The 25,982-nt window shown below is 36.7% G+C and overlaps 1 protein-coding gene across 2 annotated transcripts; it reads right to left on the bottom strand.

Annotated features, from left to right (window-relative positions):
* Positions 1–783: 783 nt before the first annotated feature.
* Positions 784–25,005, bottom strand: LOC129567378 (serine/threonine-protein phosphatase 6 regulatory ankyrin repeat subunit A). 2 transcript variants are annotated; one of them, XM_055444203.1, is made up of 18 exons: positions 23,805–25,005; positions 22,198–22,299; positions 18,289–18,390; positions 16,200–16,316; positions 12,590–12,682; positions 12,215–12,455; positions 11,803–12,071; positions 10,865–11,167; positions 9,257–10,684; positions 8,600–9,136; positions 8,333–8,539; positions 7,823–8,201; positions 7,424–7,738; positions 5,568–5,585; positions 5,257–5,480; positions 3,243–3,371; positions 2,878–3,007; positions 784–1,416 (listed from the first exon to the last, which is right to left on the bottom strand). In XM_055444203.1, exons 1-18 carry the CDS (start codon positions 24,186–24,188, stop codon positions 1,154–1,156), a joined length of 5,241 nt encoding a protein of 1,746 aa, XP_055300178.1. In that variant the 5' UTR covers positions 24,189–25,005; the 3' UTR covers positions 784–1,153. The 2 variants fall into 2 exon arrangements, with proteins under 2 accessions (XP_055300178.1, XP_055300179.1); XM_055444204.1 differs by lacking the exons at positions 5,257–5,480; positions 5,568–5,585 and adding an exon at positions 5,905–6,116 and having other exon boundaries at positions 951–1,416.
* Positions 25,006–25,982: the final 977 nt, after the last annotated feature.

Here is a 25,982-nt window from a genome sequence, read left to right as displayed (position 1 = left end):
GTTGTCTTCTTATTTTTTTCTTTCTCGCTGCGCTCCGTCCTATTATTGACGATTTATGTGCACAAATTAAAGGACAAGTGTGGAAAAAAAAAATACTAACGACACTTTTGTCTATGATTGAATCAAGTAGTGGATTGAATCAACGCTTATGATTATTGGCCGTACAACGCTAACGATGTCACCAGAAGTGGCAACATACTTGTAATTTTCAGGGTGGAAATTTAATTCTTATTGAATTTTTGACGAAAAATACGAGCCTCGACCAAACTGAAAAAATGACTGTTTATTTGAACAATGTTCGGCTATTTGTTCTGGACAATCGTATGGCAAAGAGAATGAATTGTAATTTAATGATGAATCGAAGAATATTTGATGATTTTTTTGTTTTCTATAGCAAGCGAAACCAAACATTGCCATGAAAATTGGCTTTAAAGTTCAAAATAATGTTTTTTTTTTTTAAAGGATGGAAATGTGAAAAAAAAAATACAAAAAGAGGAAGGAGAAAGAAGAAAACAGTTGAAACTGCGCCAATTTGACCTAGAGCGTAATATTTTGAAACTAAAACTGTTTCTAAAAGCGGTTTCTTCACTGGAAAGCACTCTGTAAAGCACGAACGAAGGTGATTGATTCGTTGATAAAGTTCTAGATGGCTCTGATTGTCGGTTAAGAGAAACGAGAATTTTTAAACGTAAATGAAACGATCGAATAAGAACAATTGATTTCCCTGTTGGAAATCTATTTTAATGACCTGATCATCCAAAAAGCAAAAATAAACGCATTGTCTGAATTTCAAATTTACTTTGTTTATTTCTCGAGTGTGTAATTACAAGATTTGCAATTTCAAAACACGTTGAATCGCAAACGAAGACTTACAATTTGTGTTATTCCACATACACTTAAGGAGCTTTATACATTGACTTAATTCTTAATTCAATGGATCCACGCAAAAATTCCTCGCTATAAAACGTTTTATCCTTACACCATTTAAAAACTCTACAATCAAATTGACACTAATTTACTAGCAACCTTAAACCAATTGAGAAAATTACTTAAGAAATTTTGTCTTAAAAGTCTTGCGATCGAAATCATAATCAATATGCTCTTAACCAATATAAATCCCTACACCAAAACGTATCTCAATTCAATTTACACTTTAAACTTGATTCATGGCAGCTGTATTGTTTCCGACTGGCGGTGCGGGTGCAGCGTGTTGTGCATCACCCGATGTGTTCGATTGATTATCGGATTCAGTGTGTATGGAACCGGTTTCTTCGGGTTCACTACCAAACAAAGCCCGGTACTTTTTTGCAATCGATTCCCAATCGACGACATTTTCGATGCGCGTTCCGGCGTGTTGAGCAAAACTCAACTGTGATCCAAGTGGCGACAGATGTACTACCGACAACGCAACGGAATCTGTTTTTTTGGGGAAAAACAATTGCAATTTGTTATATTTTAGTATGAAATCAAACAATGGATAAAAGTCAAAATGAAACTCTCTTCTCCCATTCATTTAAAAGAGAGATTCAATTTATAGATGAACCATCTCTAAATTCTATTTCGGTTCATCGAAATCGCTATTTTTTGTTGCTAGTTTGTTCATGCTTGATTCCCATAAAAATATGCCAGTCACATGCAAAACTGTTTTACTGAATTGGAAAAAAAAAATAGCGACTTCTAAACGAAATTCAATTTTAAATGGAATTTATTTTTTATCTCGATTCTCTGTTCGTTTGATAGTACTTTGGATGTTTCATTCACTTGAATTGACTTGATTTCGAATATATATATATATATTTGATTTTTGAGTTGGGCTGAATTTTGTTCGATTGTTTAAAGTAAAGAAAAGTATGTTGTAAGTCTTGTCTTGCGATAATAGCAGGCTGCAAGGATACAATAACACAAACCGTTCTAAGATTGTGCTCCACATACGCTAGATATATGTAACCAAAACAAATAAATCGGTCAATTGACTTTTTTTTTGGATTAAATCAATGGTGAACATGTGACTACACAAATGGCGTCAAATGAATAATAATAACAAAATGAACACAACCGGAACGGAACAGCTGCTGGGGACGACAAAAAGGGGATACAACAAATATATATATTATGGGAAATACAATACGGAAACGCTTACGATGAGCACGAATAAACTGGACCATATTCTATGTGATGGAGTCGAGGGGAAATGTGTGAATGATCATTTTTAAGGACTACACTAAACCAAATATATGAACCAAGGTCAATGTAATGAGAATGTCTACATTACACTCAAAGTGATGATATAGCTGGAAGGAGGATGTGGGAGTCTATTTGATTTTGAAAAACGTCGATATTGATAGGTTTTTTTTACAAGTTTTCTAAAAAAAAATCGACAAGATATTGTCATTATTCTCTCAAAATTTTCACCGAATTTCTTCAGTTCACAAAATACGATCATTTTTTATCTTCTTTCAAACAGAAATTTGCCCGTATCAATATCGACTGATTTTTTTTTACATTTAAGCTACATATTGATTGTTACAATACAAAATGAAAATTCATGACGACAAACAAGATCATGTCAAGACAAACAAAAACGAAATAGAAATGAACTCCTGAGAATATTCGTTGGACTTTATTACGTCTTTCTGAAGTACGGTTCTTGAAAAAGTTGATACGCAAAAACGGTTCATCAAAATAATTTTTTTGGGGTTTTTAAGCCGTGATTACAACAACATTTGTCCCTTTTTTTCGTACAACTTTTTTCAAGTTCCACATTTAACTACGTATCGAAAAAAAAGGCCAACGAATATTCTCAGCCGTTCAAATATAGAATAAATATTAAACTACAAACTAATAGAACACAATAAAAAGCACATGCGCAATGCAAACCTTGCTTTGGAGCGACCTGACTTTTCTTCACTTTAGACAGCCATTTCGCACCTGCTTTAGTTCGCGGACTTGCTTGTCGTATTCCCATCATATTCACTAAGCTCTGCTTCTTCTTCTTTTTGAATTTGGTCTGAGCAAAATATCGAATTGAAAGATATTCAACGAAAACATTTAATGATGAATAAAGAAATATATTTTTGAACATTACATAGAAAAGATAAAACAATTTCTTAATTAGCTCTTAATGAGTTTTAACTATCTAGTTATCAATTCAAAATTGATCTAAATGTGTGTGAGAAATGGTTGTTTACATTTTATCAGCGGTGCTAATATTGAACTTAGTCAAACTCATTGAAACTCATTACCTTGCATGCATTCAATAGCCACATGAACCATGTGGTGATTAAGTTGAGTGGTGACGGAGCGGTTGTTGTTCGATGCATACTTCGAATAAGCTTAGACAAACCAAACTTCCATTCGATATCGGATTGAGCCTATTTATATTACAATGTCATGTCAATGTTTGGTTTCGATTTGAAATTATCAGCATCGTAAATTTCACAAATTGATAGGTGCATAAAGGGATTGAGAGTATATACAGAGAGAGAGAGAGAGAAAGTAATGAAATGGGTAATATAAAAAAGTGGATCAAAAACAATGCTTACAGGTGCGGTTTGAGGATGCAAAATAAAAATATATTATGTATCAAAACCAAGTGATGTGTGTGTCTCTTGCTGCAATATACAAATAAGCGGTACGAATGATGCTGGAAATGAAAATGTGCGAAAATATTGGAAAATATTCTGAAGAATAAACGAAAAACCGCCTTTTAAAAATCATTTCGAAGTTAAAGAGAAAAAAAAAGCAAGTATGTGGATTTCGTACAATCATGGTGAAAATAGCGTGAAAAAAAAGTAATTCGAACCCGTACAAACTAACGTCAACATGCTTAGAACGTAACACAGGTAGCATAAATATCTAACTAAGACAACACTGACAACACAGACTGATGTTTATTTTTTTTTTGTTTCGTCAATAAGTAATTTTTTTGTATTCATTCGGGGCTTGAGTGCCCAATAATGTTTTTTTATACACAGAGTTATGGGTATTTCCACTATTCATTTTATTGGCTGTTACAATTCTATGTGACAATCAAAACAATGAATATGTTTTGTTCTCGTTCAAATTGACAATGACTTGGAATAAACAATGTAAATTTGAATTTGTGAATCAGGTGACTTTTCACAATTTGCAAAAGCCAATTTAATAAATAGTAAAAATTGGATCAATTTCGCTGGTCAGATCCAAATTCACATCATCTACGACGGGGTTCCTGTGTATTATCGTACATTGCTGCATCTTGCTATGCCGTTATACACACTTGAATCGATATCGACCCAAAATCGTATGTGTATACACTAATTGAAAGTGTGTCTTTCAATTCGTTGTTGCTTGCGTGCACGTTGTCGTTTGTTTTTCGCAAATGTTGTCACCAGTTACTTGTTTTCTTTTTCTTGTGTTGTAGGTTTTATTGTTGCATTATTTACAATATACATGATTACGTCTGCATTTTGTATGAAATCAAATCTCAAAACGTTTCTAACGTAAAAAAAAAGTTGGGGTGATCGTTTTTGTTTTTCTTATAAGTTCAGTTGGAAAGCAGTAAATTAGTGTATATACAAATAGCCAATATGTCTGATTTGCTGTCACACAATCAGAAAATCTGTTTCGAATCCAATAAATTTACTTGGTTGCTCATATATGTTGCATTAAAAGATCATCTCAAACTGCAAAAACTCGTTCAAAATGTGTAGAACAAAATGATTAGTTTAGATGCAAACGATCGACTATATACAAGACCGACTACGATTGTTATTTATCCGATTTGGTGAGTGTAAAGCAGTTAGTTCAAATTCCAAATCATTTTTCGTCAAATTCATCGGAATCAAACAACCAGTTTGCAATCAATTTATAGGGGAATTTTTCCTAATATTATTTACATAATTGATTTTGTGGGAAACAAATTTCAAGAATTTGAAATATTCAAAACAAAAGTCAAAGTTGCAAGTTGGTTAAAAAAAATAATTGGATCAAAAAACGATAGGGAACTGAAAAACCAAAAATGTTTACAAGTGATTCTTTGTACAAATGATTCGAGCGGTTACGATTAATTAAATCGACATGGAAAATTTGGTGTGGTTATTCTACGAAGTAGTCAACTTGATTTAGAGAGAGAGCGAGAGAGGTAGAGAGAAGTCAAAAAATAGAAGTGATTTCCGGTGATAATTGTACTGCTTGATAGTTTTTGCTTTGTTTTGTTCATGGTTTCGGTTTTGAGAAAAAAAAGCAAGGAGAGAGAGAGAGAGATGGACAAAATACCTGAATTCTTTGGTAAGTATCAGACATCATAGCAATCAGTAGATTGATAAGTACAACAACTGACACCAACATGTATATGCCAAAGACAATTTTAAACAAATAATCCGTTTCTGGTGGCTGCATACGCTTATCACGCGGAGGATTTGTATTGCCTATTTTATCGACTTGCGTTTGATCGGTGGTTGTTTGACCGAACACAGCAAAAAACAGCAATTCGAATGAAACTTTAGGAAGAATAATTAATTATAAAAAGAAATTATTTTTCCAAACCAATTAAATACATCTATTTGAATGAATACAAAAATACCCACCTATTGGATTCATGCGTACTGCAAACACACAAACGAAACGAAAAAAAAACGGTTTGGGGAGGACGATGAAAAAAAAGAACAAATAAGAAGGAAGTAAACAGACAGAGATAGAAAGTAACAGAGAAAGAGACAGGACAGCGCACAAATGATAATAATAACGATAATAAACGAATGGGACGAAGAACAATTAAACAAAAAAGTATGGAAAACGGAAACACAAACACCGGAATGAAAGTGGGGAGAGGGAGGATGGATGTGGTGGATGGGAAGGGAAAGAGAGAAAAGGGGAAGACGATTGATTAGTAAAAAATTGTATTGATTAGAATGCTTAAATCACCTGGATGCGTTGGTATGTATCCGACATCATAGCAATCAATAGATTGATTAATACAATCACTGACACAAGCAAATATGTGCCAAAAATTATTTTAAAGAAACCCTCAGTCCACGCTGGTCGCAGATTTGGCATTGGATTGATATCATCGTTTGTCGTTTGACCGAATACAGCGAAAAATAAGCGCTCGAAGGCGACGAACGGTGTCATTCGGCCTTTTCATTATTTATATTGTATATGTATGTATTGGTTGGAGGTGAGGCGAGACGCGTGGCGCGAACATTAACACAAATATATCAACAAAGAAGACAAATAGAATGAAAATGAATATTTTTTTTGGTCGTAAAAACCAACGGTTGATCTAGATTCGGAGTGCGTGTTAATAGAGTTGATAGTGGTGATCATAGACAGATGCGAGGCGATCGGTTTAGCTATAAAGGGAGGTACAACAACAATAACGACAACAACATTCTTTTTGGAAGGAGTAACATTTACGAGTGGGGAACGGGTTGACGATGACAATGGCAGAGCACACAGTAACACTAACATGCGTTTCAAAAAAAAAAAATATATATCACACGAGACAATTGATTTTATCGATTCAAGACTTTTCACATTAAAGCGAGCGAACGAACAAACGATATGGAAATGGCTGAGCTTTCGTGCAACAAACTATATGAAAACACGATAACAACAACAATAACATAATCACACGCCAAAATAACCGTTTTCACTTTCAAGAGCGATACAACAGAACGAATTCATTTGACCTGATGAGGTAAATCGAATGGCTCATATCGAATGTGAAAAAAAAACCTTTAATTTTTCGATACAAATTAACTTTTTGCTACGTACTTGAATGTTTTAACTGAACAATTGAACGCAAAGGAATGTATGAACAGAATGGTATACACATTGAACACTATAACGGGGAGGAAAAGACAACACAAAGGGATTGGTTTTAACGAACGATACACATATTGTTTTTGTTGACTTTTTAGTCATTTGCTGTTTGTTTTTTTTTTTTTTTTTTGGAACGCCTCGCAATACACAGATAGAAGATATATAGATGGTGACATGTCGCACACGTTTTCTACACATGAACAATTGAATCTAAACGAAACTTACGGTCTGGAGAGTGTTTATGACGTTTGTTTAACCGTTCCGGTACATCCTGTCGAACCTGGCGTATCGTACGCAATGTCGACGTTTCAATCGACTCAATATCTAAATCCTCTACACAAAATGCAAATTGATTTCAATTTTGGTTAACACAAAATCATATTTATGCGCAATTTATTTCGCTGAAATGCGAAACCATTCGCTTATTATTGATTAAATTGGAAAGCTGCATGGATTCGAATGTATGCTTTTACCAGACGTTGACGTAACTTAAGGGTTTCACTTGTCAAATAATTTTTTTTTTTCGATTAAAAGTATTTAAATTGTATGAAATTGAATGAACGCTTATGTCAGATCTTGAACATCTTGAATCAAAAATGGTTAACCTGACTGATCTTACCATCACTGAAGAGGTGTGCTTTTCGCGTTTTCTTTCCTAAACCGCGCACTTGATCGGGTGTGAAATTTTCGAACGGCTGATTTAGCGCGACTATATGCATTGAGAATCCGAATACGAAAATTGCCAACACAACCAAAAATCGACCCAAATCCTTCATTAAATCACCAATGATGATTGCCCATGGACCGAACAGGTGATGGAACGACAGAAAATCCAGAATCTGCACACAAGCCAACAAGAACGATAGAGCGAAACACTGATTTCGACAGTACATTAACGTGGGCCAATATTCAATCTTAACGAAAAACATTGCGGCTTTTGGCGGGCATTGAGAGAAAATGTAATTGATATTTCAGAATATTGTTTTCAAAATTTCACTTTAATCTTGAACATATTTACCGACATGCACGCCAACACCGGCCATTCCAAAGAGTAGTACGAGCAATTTGATGAAACCCAATCCGCTTTTATCGCTCGGATTCGTCAATTCGAACAGTAATAAACCGGATAACATAACGAGTAATGCCCATTCGTACCAGTACGGAAACAGTCCGGGTCGAACGACAGGAAATGGTGGCACGATGCCGCTTAGCATCAGCAGAGTCATCAAGTAGATATGTGATGTTAAATATGACATGAATTTAATGATCGGCACTTTGCTAAATTTATGACCTAATGGAAGTGTGAAAATGACCCAGACTGGCGGGCAAATGATGAACGCAACCAACAGCAACACTAATTTAAAACCAGACCAATTTAAAACGCCGCGCCACAATTCCTGCAATATTTCAATGAATGTGCAATGTGCATTAGAGTTTGGGACGCTGAATACAATAAAAAAAAGAAGAGAACCAAAAATAGAAAACAAAAAAAAGAGTTGAAAAAAAATTGAAATCACTGCGTTTTTACCTGAAGGTATCGTTGTACAACAGTGTGAGCGATCACTTCTTTCTGTTCATTTTCGATGAGTACGTCTAGAAATTCCGTGTTTTTTCGATCTGTGGCAGTTAAAATTCGTCCAGCTGAGTCGGCACCAGCTGCAAGCGCCAGTAATTCAGTGGCCATCGCCTCACATTGCTTACCGGCATTGATTAAGTCTTTTGCACGCTCTTTTTCCTAAAACAAACATCACATCAATTTCATGGTTAAATCTAAATACAGGGTTGTATAAGTTACTTTAGTCGAAAGAATCATGTAGATATTGGATAATTTGGCAGCTGTATCGACGGGCGCTGGTGAGACGAGAACAAATTCTTCGATTGGTTTATTGTTGTGATTTTTGGATACAACCATTAGGTTGTAAACAAAGCGTTTGTCTTCCATGAGTGCGTATGTGTCGTGCTCTTTGTGCATCAGGTATTTGAAGACGTTGTTGTGTCCTTCGGATGCGGCAAACCAAATCGGAGCACAACCATAGTTAGTTTCGTTTTTTGGCGATGCACCCGATTCACACATCAAACGAACCACATCCAAATGTCCGGCTTTAGCGGCACAGTGCAACGGCGTCCAACCATTTTTGTCGGATGCATTGATTTCGGCACCTTGACCCAATAAAATTTCGACCATTTGATAATGGCCATGCATCGCTGCGATATGAAGACCCGTTTTTCCATAGCGATCACAGCTTTGAAGCAATTCGGCGGAACGACTTAACAACAAACCAACCACACTCATGTGACCACCGAAACACGCCAAATGAAGTGGATTGAAACCCTAAAAGTAAATAAGGGGATGTTAGTTGAGCTCAAAATTGAATAATCAAAGAGTGAACTATCTATCTCAAAGGCATATTTCATCAAGAGTTTTCAACTATTGCGTTCGAACTTCTCTTACATTTTCGGTTGTGGCAGCATCGACTTGAACACCGGCTGAATTCAGCAGCAGTCGCACAACATTCTCATTTCCAGAGTAAGCGGCAAGATGTAATGGTGTCATTCCCGATTCCGAACCTAGTTCAGGCACCAATGACTGTCCGCTTGGTGTTTCTGATTTCACCGTGGCTGGAACATTCCCCAGCAATTCACGCACTGTATCCGATTGTCCAAAGTAAGCAGCCACATGAATTGGCGTCAATCCAAGTTTTTTACTCGAAATTCGGAGTGAATTGGTGCTTCGCATCACTTCAAGCACACCATTGTGTCCATTTTGTGCGGCAAGATGCACGGCAGTGAAGCCGGTCTTATTTTCATCAGTTGCCGAGGCACCGGCTCGAACTAAAGCTTTCACCACGGCAACGTGACCACCTTCACAGGCCAATTGCAGTGGTGTGGCATCCGTTAATTTATTTCTAGCATTGATCACACCTTGTCGATCGAATTTCATGAGCTCTTCAATCACTTTCACTGAACCTTGCATGGCTGCGATATGCGCACACGTGTTTCCATCCTTACTCGTGCCATTCACTAAGCTCGGATGCTGTTGCAAGAACAGTTTCACAACATCGGAGAAATTATTTTGTGCGGCAGCATGGATGGGTTTTTGACCCAAATCATCGGTGGCATCAATGCTGGCTCCAAGTTCCAATAACAACATACACGTTTCCAATTGACCGTTCTGACTCGCCAAATGCAATGGCGTTTGCTTTCGCAATGTTAAAATATCGATAACCGCATTGTGATCACGAACCAAAAATTTCACTAAATCTTTGTATCCATTCATTGCTGCGTAATGTAATGCCGTTCGGCCGACTCGAGACTTTGAATTGATGAACGCTTTATTTGCCAGCAATGCATCGCACACCTGAATGAATCCATGTTCGGCGGCCAAATGCAACGCTGATCGACCCTCAATGTCAAACACATCGACACGAGCATGATTCGCAAGCATATTATTTACAAGATCCATGTGACCCTGATTACACGCGATCAACAGCGGCGTCCAACCAATTGATGATTGTCGATTGAGTTCCTTTTGTGTATCGGCTGGCGCCATGTGCTGTAGCATTTCGGTGAAAATGTCATTATTTCCAGTCTTAGCTAAATAGTGGAAACACGTTTCCGACGTTTGCTTCGTTTGCACCGAGACATCCGCCCCATTTTGCAGCAGTAAACGAACAATTTCTTTGTCGGCATCGAGAAATTCCACTTCATCCGTTGACACATTGCAAATATAGTGCATGGCCGTCGCTCCGTCTTCATTCAATGTATTTATATATGTTTCTAACACTTCCGAGCCATGTTTTTCTTTCACACCTTCAATTAATTGCTGTACAATCTCCGGTTGACACGCTCGACAAGCCAAGTGAAGTGGCGTTTCACCATTCTGCAAATGAGTTGGAATTTCAATCCGATTAGATGGTTGTTTTTATGAGAAATTTTCATGGAGAACATATAAAATTACATCGAAATTAAAGTGAAAATTGAAACAGTCCTCAACAAATGACGAAATAAAAAAAAATAATTCAAAAAAATTACTAAACCAATACGATTTTGCATTACTCACATTTGATTTCCACATAGCATCACCGCCATCCTCCAAAAGTAGAATTAATGTTTGTAGATTGCCATTTTTTGCGGCAACATGTACTGGAGTCTGACCATCGTCGGTTGCTAAATTGGGTCCGCCGCCCGATTTCAACAGCATCAGCGCACATCGATCGCCATCTTTCACTCGACTGGCAATGTGCAATGGAGTTTCGCGCAGCTTACCACCTCGAACATGTAAATCAGCACCATATCCAAGCAGCGTTTCAACAACGGCCGGTTTTCCTGACTCAACCGCTATGTGAAGTGCTGTATAGTTGTCCTGAATAATCGATTGTGTTCCAATGCAAAAATCATCGATTAATCTTTATAATTACTATTCTAAAAACCATTCTATGTTCAAAAAACATTAAACTGAAATGAAATTCTCAATTGGATTCCGTTTATCATTGTTTCATGATCAAAAGTTCATTGTCAATATTTGTTTCCAGTGATTGCGATATCGCTCTCAGCATCTCATAGGATAACTGAACGAGATAATTCAGCTGGCTGAGATGACGCAGCGACGCATCACCCAAGTTTATCGCCCGAGTCTTTGTGATACACACACACACACACACAATTCGATGCCGCGCGTCACTAAATGGGACTGAGTGTATAAGGATACCGCTGGGCGCATTGTGTGTATGTGTATCTCACAGACTCGGGTGATGCGTCGCTGCGTCATCTCAGCCAGCTGAATTATCTCGTTCAGTTATCCTATGAGATGCTGAGAGCGATATCGCAATCACAAATTGTTTCGGTTCCAAAATTAAATTCCGTTCAATTTTCAATTTCAATTCAATTTACGGACGAGAAAGAAAAAAAAACAAATAAATAAATAGACAAAAGCGAGAGAAAGAAAAAAAGAACAATTCAAACATTTCAAAAATAAAGTTGTAGCATTGAGTAACCTACATTGGTAGTGACATCGACTTTTTCGCCACGTTGAATGAGTGTGTTGATGATACCGATGTGGCCGTATCTCGCGGCAGTGTGTATACTGCGAGCTCCACGTTTATTTGGCATATGTAGGTAAACACCTTTTTTGAAGAGCATTGTGGCACATTCGGCATGACCATTCAACGATGCGATGTGCATCAATGTGCTTCCGTCTTTCGTCCGTTCCCATATGCTCGCTTTGAATTTATCGGCCAAAATTTCGATCACTGAAGCATGTCCATTTTCTATCGCACACACAATTTTTTTTTATTCATTCAATAAAACCCAATTAATGATACAATAATAATAATGGTCAATTAGTGAGAAACAGAAAAATGCAAATTGAGTTGACGATTGAAATGGAATTGTGTGAAAAGTTGATATAAACCTGCTGCTACATGCATTGGTGTTCTATCCATGTTATCGGTAATTGATGCTGACGCACGAACACCGTAGAAATACTTTAACAGCGCCTCGTCCCCTTCGGCTGCACAAATATGAAGTGCGGTTTGACCTTCACCATTTTGCATATCCACATTTGCACCGTAATCAACCAGAATGCGTACCATATCGATATCACGTCGCCTGGTGGCCAAGTGCAAGGCTGTATCGCCATTTTCAGTCGTTGCCTATAATATCAATATGAAAATTCGCACTTTGTATCAAATCACTTCAATCCACCCTTTGCTTTTGCTAATGCAAAGTAACAGCCAAAGGAAAACGGAAAATCAAAAACTATCAAAACTAAAAAGTTGAAACTCACTTGCAGTTGTTCTGCAGTTTGTGCTGATAACAATTCGCGAACCATAGACTGGTTACCAGCTTCGACAGCCAATAACAATGGTATTTTGCCACGCTGTAAATCAAGAACACCTTTGATTAAATTACGCCACGAACTTGGTGCACGCACCAACGGTGCGGGCAGCGGCGGTGGTTGTTGTTCATGTCGTTGATCCAGTTTTTGTTTGTTCAGTTCGACAAAGTTATTGGCTTGCATCTTTTTAATCGCGTCTTTATTGCGTTGAATGTGTATGCCATATTTGGAGGATTTTTTCGTTGAATCTTTGGTAGACGACGACGGTGGTGGTGGTTGTTCAAAAACTTGCGGTTGCTCTGTAGCCAACGTTAAATACTCTTCAAAACTCTTTACATTTTCGATCGATGCAGGAATCGATATTCCGCTCGATATACTCATCCGCGAATTTGATGCCCGTTTCGACATGTTCACTAACTACACTGGTTGTTTCACTCTTTTCTATCGTTTATATATTTGTTTTAAATTTTGCAACCGAAACGCACGATTAACTAAAAGACAACTATTCGCATTTAGCTACATTTTACGACTGACTGTGATCTGATTGGAAATTTTGTTTACCCAGACCCGTGAAAATAAATGAACAACCAAATATTCAGGTTGTTATACACAAATTTTCGATTTATCTGTTATTTCTGTGTTGCTGTTTTTTGTTTTGCTTCACATATTTTAATAATTCACCTCATGCTAGAAAACGAACGAAAGGCAACAACAAAAATATGAATCGCACGGTTCAGCCAATTGAAATCGTAACCGAAAATAGCTTCTAACAACATTCAGTTAATCATCATTCACGATTTTTTTGTTGGTCTATTGCATTGAATTCGTTTAAGGTTGCTATCACTTGTGATGGCATGCGATAGTGGCAGACGAAGACCCCTTTTTGGTGCCTTTTTGCGTTTGCATTTTTTTTTTATTGCTATACGATTGTATGTGTCAGGCTTTGTGAACTGAATGGGGAGAGAGGAGAAGGCAACTTTAACCAAAAACAAAGGGAAAAAAAAGTGTTGCTGGCAAATTGATTGAAGCCATTTGTGGCAAAATAAACACTTGGGCTGCCGTGCGACAGTGCGTGGATCAGAAATTCCGTTGCTACTGAAAACTTTTTGTTCGACTTTCTTCAATTCAATTCCCGTTTGAAAGAAAATTCCTAACTATTCACTAACACACTGAGATCGCGAACACACAACGTAAAAGTGTTTCGATAATAAATCGCCTATATTTACAACGCCGTCGAAATTTATGGCTCTTAATGTTAAAGTAGTTGCTTAGCGAACAACATTTGACATCAACTAAAGCGTATGCATTTCACTACACCGGACGCACACACCGAACACACAGTACAGATACCAAAATCACGTTCGATTTGTTGTGATTTCTATTTGATTTCATTTGCGTTTCAACAGAGAAAAAAAAAAATACTAAACCAAGTGAACCGATTAGGATAAATTCTATTTATTTATTGATCTAACTCGAAATTTAGCGAGTCAAGTGCTAGGCAATCCAATAAAAACGAAAAAAAAAATAACGATAGAAAACCAAAGCCGAAAAACGCGAATATCAACGAAGAGGAAGTGGGAGCGACTCGGATATCGGAAAAAAAAAATGGAACAGGGTGTTTCAATTTAAAGCAGACGCCGCCACAGCCGCACAAACAAAGATTGAAATAAAAATCGCTTTTGTTTTTCGAATGCTTGTGACCTAATTCGACTGCTCCTCCCTGTGCCGAATTTTCTATTGAAATATATTTTTGTTCATTGTTTTCCTTTTCGAAATTAAATTGAATGGCATAATAAACACGTGCATTTTGAACAAATACAGATGAAAATGTTGCTTGGCATAGACCTTAGAAAATGAAGTTGAAGAAAGAGAGAGAGAGAGAGAGAGAGAGAGGGAGAGAGGGAGAGAGAGAGAGAGGGAGAGAGAGAGAGAAATGGATATCGAACGAATCCATTTCATTCCAATCAATTCGAAATTTCCAATCGCGGAATTCCATGTGAAAGTTGCAAAATCAAGACTGATGAAATAAACACCAACACCGTCGTCGTTCATATGGAACGTTCAATTTCAAGAGTGAAAAATCAAGAAATGTATGTGTTAGTGTGTGCATGTTGTGTGTCGAAATGCGATTAGAATTTTTCGCTGGCACCCAACACACAAACCCCACTCGTACCAGGCGCTTCCGAATACAAAGACATAATATTGTTAACAATATATTCAAACGAATTATTATAATGTATGACAAGCGTATTCCTCCTAGGCCCAGCCGAATGAGAACACAAGCTGGTGGGGAGAGTAGTTTTTAACGTTGGTAAAGTTGCTCCCGTATTCGTATTTTACCATTTGAATTGATTCAAATCCTGGATGAATTTTTTGAAATTAGGTTATGGTTGAGCTATTAAAGTGGTTTGGGTCGAGTTCAAATGTTACGATACACGTTGGCACATCGGAATGAATATGTAAGTGAGTCGTTTTGCTTTGCAGGATATTGGAACAAGAACATTTTGAAACAGAAATTGTGGTCAAAATTTCTATTGAAGAATTTCGACTATGGGAATATTGCAGCTAACATTCCTTAGACGACACATGTATGAACGACAAAAGTATTTACATTTTTTCTCAAAGCGAAGAAAAAAGAACGACAAAAAATATCGCTTCAATATTGGATTAGATTCAGCGATGAATCACAATTTAAAGAGATTGAAATAAAAAAAAAAGCCGTTGAAACAATCAACATAATAAATGTTATAACTATATGACATGCAAATCGTGTCGAGTAAACGAAATGCGTTTCCAGTGCCAGAGAACATACCGAAAAAAATGTATTGAATTTAGCGTACAGGTTAAGTGACTTCGTATCAAACATTGCTTATGCAACACAAAACCGTTTTCAATACGGAGCCTTTTTATTCGGTTTTTTGTTTTCGCTGTGAACTATCGAAGTAGGAACACAATTTGCATGTGTGTCATGCCATCCATTTGTTTGTTATTCGCACTTTGTTCAAGAGAAATCAACACTGACAGCTCCCAATTGAAGGAGAAAAATGAGAGACCGAACGAAATGCGAGGTAAATACAGAAAAAAAAAACAATTTCATATACATATCATAATCCATAACTAACACACAACTTTTACGGTGCTTTCTTTTGCCTATTGTCACTTTTAACTGACATACTTTTCGAACATTCCTTACACAGAGTTGTCACGTTCTCAAGAATCCAGGCGCTTTGGTGCGAAGCCTAATTGAGTTTGCACTTTCGTGTGTGGCATTTTAATTCCTTTGATTCGCGACGACGACAACCAACTACGATCTGAAATCGGATTTTGACATGAAATATACCTATATATGCATATTTTGGACGACGAACAACTGTTAATCACCTGTCAGACTTTCGATTAAATTTGCCACCAATAACTTTGTGCACTGCATCAAACTTATTTTCTTTTCTTTTCTGTCATTCTGAACAACATTCTTTGTTTCGATGAACAAATCACCTTCAATATCATAGTTTTCCTTCTCAATAACATAATTCTATTGTCAAATGTGTTTTATACTTACGCCGTCTGCTTTTAATCGTATTTCTTTGCCAGCTGACGCCAGCAATACCCGAAGAATACTCGTCGCTGTAGCCGTTTGACGACTGGACACAATGTGAATGGCCGTCTGTTGTTTTGGCTGAAATGTTGCATCAAATTTTATGAGATGTGAACACTTTTCCCTTGGATTTGTGAATTTAGATTGATATGGTTAAATATTCGTTGTGATTTTCAAAAGTACAACACTTTGAACCGTCGATAAAACTTCGATCGGTCACTTCAACGACCAGATCACTTGATCCAACTACTTTTGCAGCAAATTCAATTTTCTATTCTGATTTCAATTTAATCAACAACACTTTAAATCAATAACAAGCATAAATTATTGGTTTTGCAATGCGATTCACCAACTCCGAATATTTTATTCGTGGAGCAAGTGCAAAGCGTCAAAAGAGAATCAAAACTGAAAGCTGAAATGAATTTTTGCCGAGCATTCGCCATTTTATTTGAAAAAAAAAGAACGTAAGACAGTAATAACGACGCATGTAACAATTCAATGCGAGAATTGATATTACGGTTTCGTGATAATATTCACATATATATATATTTTGCATGTGTCGCTCAAACTTCCCCATTAAACCAATACGTGTTTAATGCGCCAAAAACACTTGCAGCATTAGTATATTAATTCACGTGCTGTATAGTTCGTATATTTTTTCCAGCATTATTTTTTTGGCGCGCAAACAGTTTTTCTGCACCAAAGCACATTCGTACGTGTGTATACACTTTCAAAACCAAGTTGCATGTAACAGTGGTTACGAGCTGCATCTCCGTCAAATCGACAAACAATAACAAAGAAATTTATTTTCAACATCAACGTAAGAAATTGAAATATTGGGCTCGTTCGCGACGTCTACTCCATATGATGGGTTCCGCGCGACACAAACATGTTGATGGTTTACCGAATATTGCCAATAAATTCCGCAAATCCGACGGCCTGATGAATGAAAGTTCAAAGTACGGTGTCGCAAAGGTGAAATGTGAATATGCAAATTTCGAAGGTGAGTAACCGATTCGGCGTTCGAAAAACAATTTCAATAATTGGCGTCGAATTGGGATTGAAGAAGAAGCAAATTATTTTCAAATGAAGAAAAAAGGATGGTAAAGCTTTCTTTTTGTTTTCTTCAAAACGAAAATCGTTTGATAAAGAAGAAAATCGTCGAAGTAGAGCAGAAAGAAGAAATTTTCAAGACATGGAAATTAATTTTCTGAGAAAAATCAAGACCATATGCACGAAATTATCGAAATTTTCATTCAATTTTCTGTTTGCATTCAATTTTATGGCAAACACATCCGTTGTTTGCTTGAAAAAATGGAAAAAGGATTGCTCATCACCATTAGAATATGGAATTTAATTGAGTTTATTGCTGCGAACATCCAAGCACGGAATGAAATTTCATAATTCGAATGCATCGGGATCATCAGCGCCATTCATCATTTTGTTCCTCTCTGATTTGCCTGCGGATCATAGGCACGCAACGCTTGGAATTTGTTTCGAATACGGCATGGAATATTTGCTATTTTTAGCCGTGCTCGGGATATTCAGTTCGGTTGAAAATGAATGGAAAAAAGGATCGTTGATTGTCTGATGAAGAGCTCAAAGCACATGATACAAACTTTTTTTTTGTATATCCCGAAAAAGCATACATCGAAAACTACATTAACATACGTTGGCTTCTCCTCCGGCACAGATATATCGAAAATAATCCACAAGAAATGGATTATGGAATGTAAACACATAAATTACGTTTCGACATATAAATATTAGGGTGTTACTATGGTAGAAATTGGCAAAACGCTGATTGTTTTCAACTTTGTTCATTTGCCATACTACAACAAGAAGACAGTATTTCGCAGTTTGGTGTTTTTGTTTATGTAGTCGCCCCGATGCAATCAATGAATTGCATGTGAATTTGGAGTTCATTGAACAAAAAAAAAACCCATACACTGACTCTGTATGGCGCGCTCTTTGAGTAGATTGTTTTGTTATTCGGCTTGCTCCACCGTTGAATCAGACAATGAATATCGATTTGCCGAACGAAAATACTTACGCCACCAGTCGAAAATGGATCGACACCACGTTTATTTAACAACAATTTCACAACGTCCTCTCGTGAATACATCGCTGCAACATGTAAAACGTTGAAATGATCCTGAAAAAAAAAATAATGCAAAAATGTTAAAGACAACCAGATGATGAGACGTTTTCATCATCATTTCTTTCAAAACATATGGTTTCGAAAGAAATTTTCTTTGTTAGAATGGTAGAATTTTCGATGCATTTCTAGTGCGGGAATTCTTTAATATGCAGCAATTTCAGGTGATAATGCATCCCGTGTCTCCCATATCGCACATCTGGTTTTTTCCAAACAATTTTTTTTTTAAATTCCATGTTAAACAAAGGAGTCTCTTTGTAACGGTTTTTATCGCGATCGTTAGTATTAAACAGGTCTTCGATTAACATGACGCCAGTCGAGACTTGTGCGCGTGTTCACGTAATGTCTTCATTTCTGATAAATGATGTGCGAGTGATTCTTTTTTTCGAAACACACTTGTAAACAATAAACAGCCGTATTTTCGAGCATTTATTTGACCTCAAACGATTAATTTCTTCGGAACGACGGCCAACACCGTTGTCCAGAGGCATTTCGAGGTAATTTGATAGTTTTGGCCAAAAACCAAATCAAATCAAGTTGAAATGTTCATTTTGTAGGGCGAAAATGATGTAAAACCGACATTTTCCGCTCATAAATCACAAGCAATAAGCAATTAAATAGAAATTAAGCAGCGCTTGAACTTTTATTTTGAAGATTTGATGAAAACTTTGAATCCACCAACAAAACTACCAAGTAAATTGCTAGAAAATATGCCGTCATGTTTCCCATAAACCGCCAGCCGCAAAAAGTTCTCCCTTTCTTTTGTACGTGTTGTGTAATTCTGTAATATTTACACACTGCTTGCTAGTTTGAAATGAGTAGTTGGGATTTCCAACTACTCATCATATGCTCATTAATTTCAATTTTTGCGTTTTCACTCTTCGCATTCTCATCCCTTCGAGTGTGAAAGGATAGAAAAGCAACACCCATCCTGTATGAGTGTATGGGCCGTGTACACAATAAATATTCATATTTGCACGCTTAAAAAAATGAACATTCAAGAAGAAAAATGTGAAGTTACGTCGAGCGAAAAAAAAAATGGAAGTGTTATTGCGTTAAGTGGCACACCATGAAAACGGTATTTTCAACCGCCTCATTGGCGTATGCACGTTTCTTAATTGATGTCGGACGGATCGCAATATTATATGATACACAAGCCTGTAATTACGACTTACTTTCGCTGCAAAAATAAAAAAAGAACTTCTAATAAAATAGTAAAAGAATAGAAGTGCGCAATAGTTTTTTTGCTATTGTTGTGTTTGGCCTTTTTTCCTTGCTGCTCTCTTCATTCGCCTGAATTCATTCGCTTTTGAATTTCGTCTTTTTTCTGCTTAAAGTGGCATGTCTATACTTATTAGTTGAATTCTGTCGATTCGTATTGGGGTAGTGGTTGATTCATTTGTAATTTCTATGATAAATGATTTGAATTTGGTTGTTGTTCGACATTTCATCGAATTCTCATGAAATCTTTCCTTTTTACAAGGATTTTTGTTTTTCTTCTCGTTAGACGTTTCATTTTGATTCTTCAATCATCGAATCACATTTTTACTGTCGTTTTTTTTTTTTAATTCAATCGCTTTTATTCAAATAACCCGCAATTATTTGCTTAGCTTATGCATGTTGATTATTTTCAAATTAATTACCAGAAATGCTTTTTTTTTCTCTGTAATTCATTACTTTCTTTTCCTCATTTTTCTTTCTAAAATGAATCGATCCAATGAAATGGCGGGTCGTACAAATGCTAATCTTACTGACTGCTTGTGTGTTTTTTGCCTTCCATTTTGGATGGTTTGTGGAAAAATTGCAATTTGTTTGTAATTTTGATAGCTCATTGCGCTTGAACAAAAGTGGCTCCGGATCTAGATTGCATTTAAGGTTGCGATTGCAGCCATAACCTTGATTTATTCGTCTAATCAGCGCGCGGAGAATGTGGTCACTCACAGCAGAGAAGCAAAGAGAGAAAGAGCGCAATGTGGTCAGAATTAATTTCGCAATTACTATTCAAGGTGAAGATTACAGTCGAGTGCTCGTTTGGCACGCTCCTCTAATTCACTTCTTTTTGTTTTATCTCGAATCTACTGCGATCTATCGAAGCAGCTATCGCGCTAAACATTTCAATTACCGCTAAGCATTTCTGGTTGAAATTGCAGTTTCAACGTAATTTTATTTATTTATCAGCATATAGAATGAAAACAAAGTCATGTTGTGTGCATGTTGTTAATGTTTTAACCTTTGACTTCGAACTTATTACCAAGGCGTTTCCTTCTGAACATTCCGAAAATATACAGAAAAATTGCGAAACAATTAAAACATGCTTCCTACAATCAAACAAAAGAAGAAAAAAAACGAAACAAATCTTGATCATTCATTCTATTTTGGGATTTGCGATTGTTTTTTTTTTTTCTTTCTTTAAATTGAATGTCATACAAAAAGAAAAACCGTGTCGCACACAATAAATTGTGTCGTCAATTTGTATTAAGAAAGAGCACGTATGTCATAAAATTGCTTGCGCAACATAATGCACACAAAATGTAATAAAAAATAACACACATCGCAAGAAAATTAAGCTCATTTGCGTTTCATTCAGCGAAAGTGTAAGTGAAAAATCATAAAACATGTAAATAATTCCGAATGCAAAGAGAAAAGGAAAATCATATAGAAATGGCAAGCGAGAGTGTGCGCGTGTATGCCAAAAAAATGGGTCAAATTCTTTGGACGTAGGTCAAAATATACAACAACATTTTCTCGCTCACTTCTTTTCTTCGATATTTATGAGAAATATGTGACTCAAAGCTAATTACACGTTACTATGAGTCTATAACAACTCAAAGGAACCAACTGAAGCCATACGCTCAACTCTTGCTCCATGGAATGGATTGAGGGTAAGAAAGCAGCAATCGACACCTGTTTGAATTTTTTTTTCCTTTCTCGTCATATTGCGAGCGTATCAAAACGCGCAACGCGTGTAAAATCAAGCCGCGTCGCAAAACAAACGAATATTGGCAGTTATTGTGCTACGATCAACATGATATATTGATTTGAATAACGAAAAAAACCATCAACAACCTGAACAGGACCACCAACGCAATTTTGGCCAGTTTATTTGTTTGAAATTTCATTGGATTGATGTACTTTGAATGTGGGTCAGGGTCCTTTTGTTTCCATTTGATGTATTTTTCATTTGCTCAAGACGCGACAAATGCGTTACATGATTACAATCGTACAACAATAAAAACGACCCCCTTCGGTTAAACGAAATTCGCCGAAAAATTGGAGCGCGTAAACCGTTTTAGATTGTAATTACTTTTATCGCGTTTTCCTTTCTTCGTCAAACACACGGGGTACGGCTTAACGACTGACCGAGTGGCGCGTGTTACACACCGCTCACGATTAAGAAGAGCTTTGCGTTAATGGAAATCAAAGTCAAAGGGAGAAAAAAAAACATGTAGAAAAATGAGTCGATATTCACAAAACAACAAAAAGTAAAACCAATCGCAGACACCGTAAACCGAATCGATGAAGTGGATAATGTAAAAATTCAAATGAACGCATTTTGTCCATGAACTCTTTTTGCAGATTGAATATTCAATTAACTCTCATTGCAATGTTCGAAAATTCATAATTTTCTGCGACGTCCACAGCATGATACTTAAGTCAAAACCAATTTGTTACCGTCGATGCGACGCTGACAACGAAATGCATTAATACACCATGACAGAGATGCCAGATGTCGTTCAAATGATGAAAAAAATAAAGAACGGCATACAGTTTGTAATCAAAGCATAATTTCGCCTAAAAACCTACATTGTTACGTGCGCAAACGTCTGATCCAAGATCGATGAGTCGATCTAAGTACGATGTTCGATTATCTTTGACCGCGTACATCAAGGGCGTCATTCCGGATATCTGCAATTTTAAAATTTTTATTTGTTGGTATTAAATGATATGGAGATTAAATTTAATTCTAAAATTAATTTGTTCATATCAGGACTGATATTATCAGTTGACCGGTTTCAATATAAAGTTGAAACTCAGATAATTTTACCTAAACATTGAATTTCCACAAAGATAAGATTTATGTTAACAAACGATTTATTTTATACAAAAGGTGCAAAGTACAAGAATTTAAATCAAAATAATAAAAAGTCCGCATTCATGTCATATATATATGGAAAATGTAAGAAATTGGAATGGGCTAAAGGTGAACCATTTTCTCATTTTGTTTTGTGGATTTTGAGTTGAACTGAAATATATTGTACTTCTGCATAGCGAAAAGGTTTGCGTTTCACATTGTCGACAGGCCATTTTTCACATAAGCGCGCGCGGCAAACCGAACCGACCGATGTAATACGAATTGGAATTTGGGTTATCGTGATACGGTTGTGGTCATAGAATGGAGTTGAAACCATTGATGGTAAGTATTTTACTGTGTTTGCAGTGTTCTTCCGTTCGTTGTTTTCCCTTCGTTCCATCGTTCCTTTCGTCTGTCTCAACCTGGTTGAGGTGTGCTATTGTTACACGAAGAAAAAAAAAACAGCAACAATAACACAACCAACAAATCGTTAAGGCAGCAAAATTGTATGAGACGAATTGTATGTAACCGTTCTTACGTGGGGAATCGATTTAGACATGAATTTTGCTTTCGAGAAAAAGAAAAACGAACAGATTCTATATTTCTTATGGTTCTCTGTTGATATGAAGGAATAACTTAGTTTGAAAATTGAATTTGTATGTAGAAAAAGGGTGGTGCATTAAAGGATTAATTCTTGACCCATTTAAATAATTTCCAGCAGCCATTCATAATATGTGTTACACAATTTGACTAGCATTTCACAGTCGGCGGCTATAAATAGTAGCCTGTCGTGCATATTTAGTGTCACTCAATGGGTTGAGGATATTGAACTTAAAATTCCATTGAAAATGGCCGATGCCAGCGCAATCATTACACTTTCGCTATGTCTTCATCATAGGCCGGCATTTGTCACGGTGCCAACAATTAGCACTGAATTCGGAATCGAGTGAATATTTTGCACAACCAGCACCAGATTCTGTGTGTGCGGTGTGAGCTTGCAAAAATGGCATGTATGCGCCCCGAAATAAACTACATTTTCCGGTACAAATATTTATGTTCGTGTATGAATATGCATAAATCCATTTATAAATATGTTTTTGTTTCTTCGCTTCTACTGCTAAATGGCTGCCGATTATTTCAAGTGTTTTGTTTGCCTTGAAATGAATACGTGACAAACATATATGCGATGCGAAAAAGAAAAAAAAAATTGGATGAAAAACGGACAGGAAATTTACTTTAACCCAATTATGACAACATATTACTATTTATCGAAATGAAATGTTTCCATCTAAAAGGACACACTGTGCAGTAGAGTGGTTGACGACGATTAAATACTCACCGGGTCCGCAACACCAGCCAATGGAGCCACATTTGCCTCTCCACCTCCGGCAGCCACAATTTTTTCCAACTGCTTCAACACCGGATCGATCGATGTCCATTCTTGTTTCATCGTTAAACTAAGTAATCTTTGGCCTGCATCACGTATTGTCGCACTCGCACTTTGTGGCTTTGGCTTTTCAGACGGTGTGGTCGTCGTATCATCCGGAGTTTTACCATCCTTTTTCTCATCTTTGGCAGTCTCATCTTTGGGATCGTCTGGTCGAGATGCGGTCGGATTGACCGCCGATCGACTTGCTCGATCGGTCGACTCATCGTGTTCAGTTTCGCGGGCTAGCTTTCGTGATGACGATTTTGCCGCACGCCTTGGATTCGGTTTCGACATGATCACACTTCTTTCCACCAATTATTTTTGCATCGCTTAAAAAACCAATCTAAATCTAATTTATTTCATACACACGCACACAAACTCTCTCGTTTTTCTTTCTTCGTTTCGTTAGGAACTTTTTTTTTGTGCATAACTCTCACATTTTGAATGAATCAAATGCATTTCGATTCATAGAAATTATCACCGAGATACATGTTTGTCGGGTCTTTTAAGGCACTTGACTTGTTGTTCATTACGTAAACGAAGTACTACATTTTGGTTGTGAAATTGTTGTTTAACTGGACAAACATAAATAAATCGATCGATCGTTGAATGTAGTTGAAATTAAATTTTATCCACTTTTTCGTCGTTCTTTTTTTGGTTTCACTTTTTTTTTGGTTAGATCATAAAAAGAGCTTATATCATAAATGCCATTCTATTCTCAAAAATTCCATTGATATTTGGTCGCGGCTCAAAATAAAATCTTCAAAATTTTTATTGCAAAAAATATTTCTAAAATGGAATTTATTCGCAGAAAATGAGCCGTAAAACTCTTGCTTTTCGAAATCGAAAACAATGTTCGTGGTTACTTATGATTCGATGGTTGCTATTTGATTTTCACTCTCCTTAAATCCATTCCATGGTGATTCACGTTGGGACGGTCTCACGATTCGTATTGGTATGATTTTGAATGGAAGCCCAACGTCAAATGTTTCTCGCACTCTCTGAGCTACAAAAATGAAAAACCAGGTTAACCAGGTGAGTATGTTCGGAAAAAAAAAACACGGAATATATATGGCGTTTCGGTGAAACGCGTTGGAAATCCCGATGAACAACAAGCACTTGCTCGCTCACTCGGACGGCCAAAAGAATTGCAAAAGAAACAAAAGAACACAACACACAGCAAGGAATTAAGCGATGAAGAAAATCACAAAAGTCCCTGTTTCTCTGTGTTCGATGGGGTGTTTTGTTTGCGGAGCGGCAAGTGAACCTATATGAGTTTTTTCATTCCCCATTAAAATTACCATGAAGACGGTTGATCCGTTTCTTCAGTGTTTGACTTGCGCAATTTCGCCACATACACCATCAAAATCCAAAGCGAAACGCCAAATACAAGGTTATAATTTTCTCTCACAGGTATTTAATATACATGTTCATATATGCTTCTTTTTCGGTTTATCGCAAAAACTTTTGCGCCCAGTCCGAACTTGAATGTATATAACATTCGCAATATTTACAGCCATTTGGCCATTGTTTCACCACTGAATGAAACACACAGCAAAGCGTTTTATTTTCTTGCTCTCATTTTGCAAACGATGAGGGGTAAATTCAATCGGACACACAGCGCGAACAGAGCTCCATATCAAGTGGTGGGTTCCAAACAAACAACTCAGTGAGAAAACCGTTAGTTTCAGCATTTTTGTATAATCGATTCCATATATGAATATACACGTCGTCGTCATTCAATTCAAGTGTTGTGTATATTTATTCAAGCTCACATTCTCCGAGAAACTACTACTTCTCCAGCCAAACTGTTTACTCACGAACCAACTCATGGAATGCCTACACAAATGTTTGAAAATATTATTTCCTATGTATGATTGTTTGGTTTAATTTCAATTTTCGTCGGTTGGTTTTTTTTTCGGGAGAGAAAACTGTTGGCTTTTCAAAACGCTTTCAATTTGAAATGGAAACAAAAACATTCAAGTTGAAAAGTCTAAATTATGATTTCTGTTTCTCTAAAAACATTTCAATCAATTCATAGAAATGAATCAGTTGGTACTCCTTTTGATTCTTCGAATAGGAGGTTTT

Source organism: Sitodiplosis mosellana, unplaced genomic scaffold (genome assembly GCF_009176505.1).
Source record: "Sitodiplosis mosellana isolate CC-2019 unplaced genomic scaffold, AAFC_SMos_1.0 Smas_scaffold_11, whole genome shotgun sequence".
Taxonomy (NCBI): domain Eukaryota; kingdom Metazoa; phylum Arthropoda; class Insecta; order Diptera; family Cecidomyiidae; genus Sitodiplosis; species Sitodiplosis mosellana.
The sequence above is the reverse complement of the archived record's forward strand: the minus strand, read 5'-3'. Positions and strand labels throughout refer to the sequence as shown.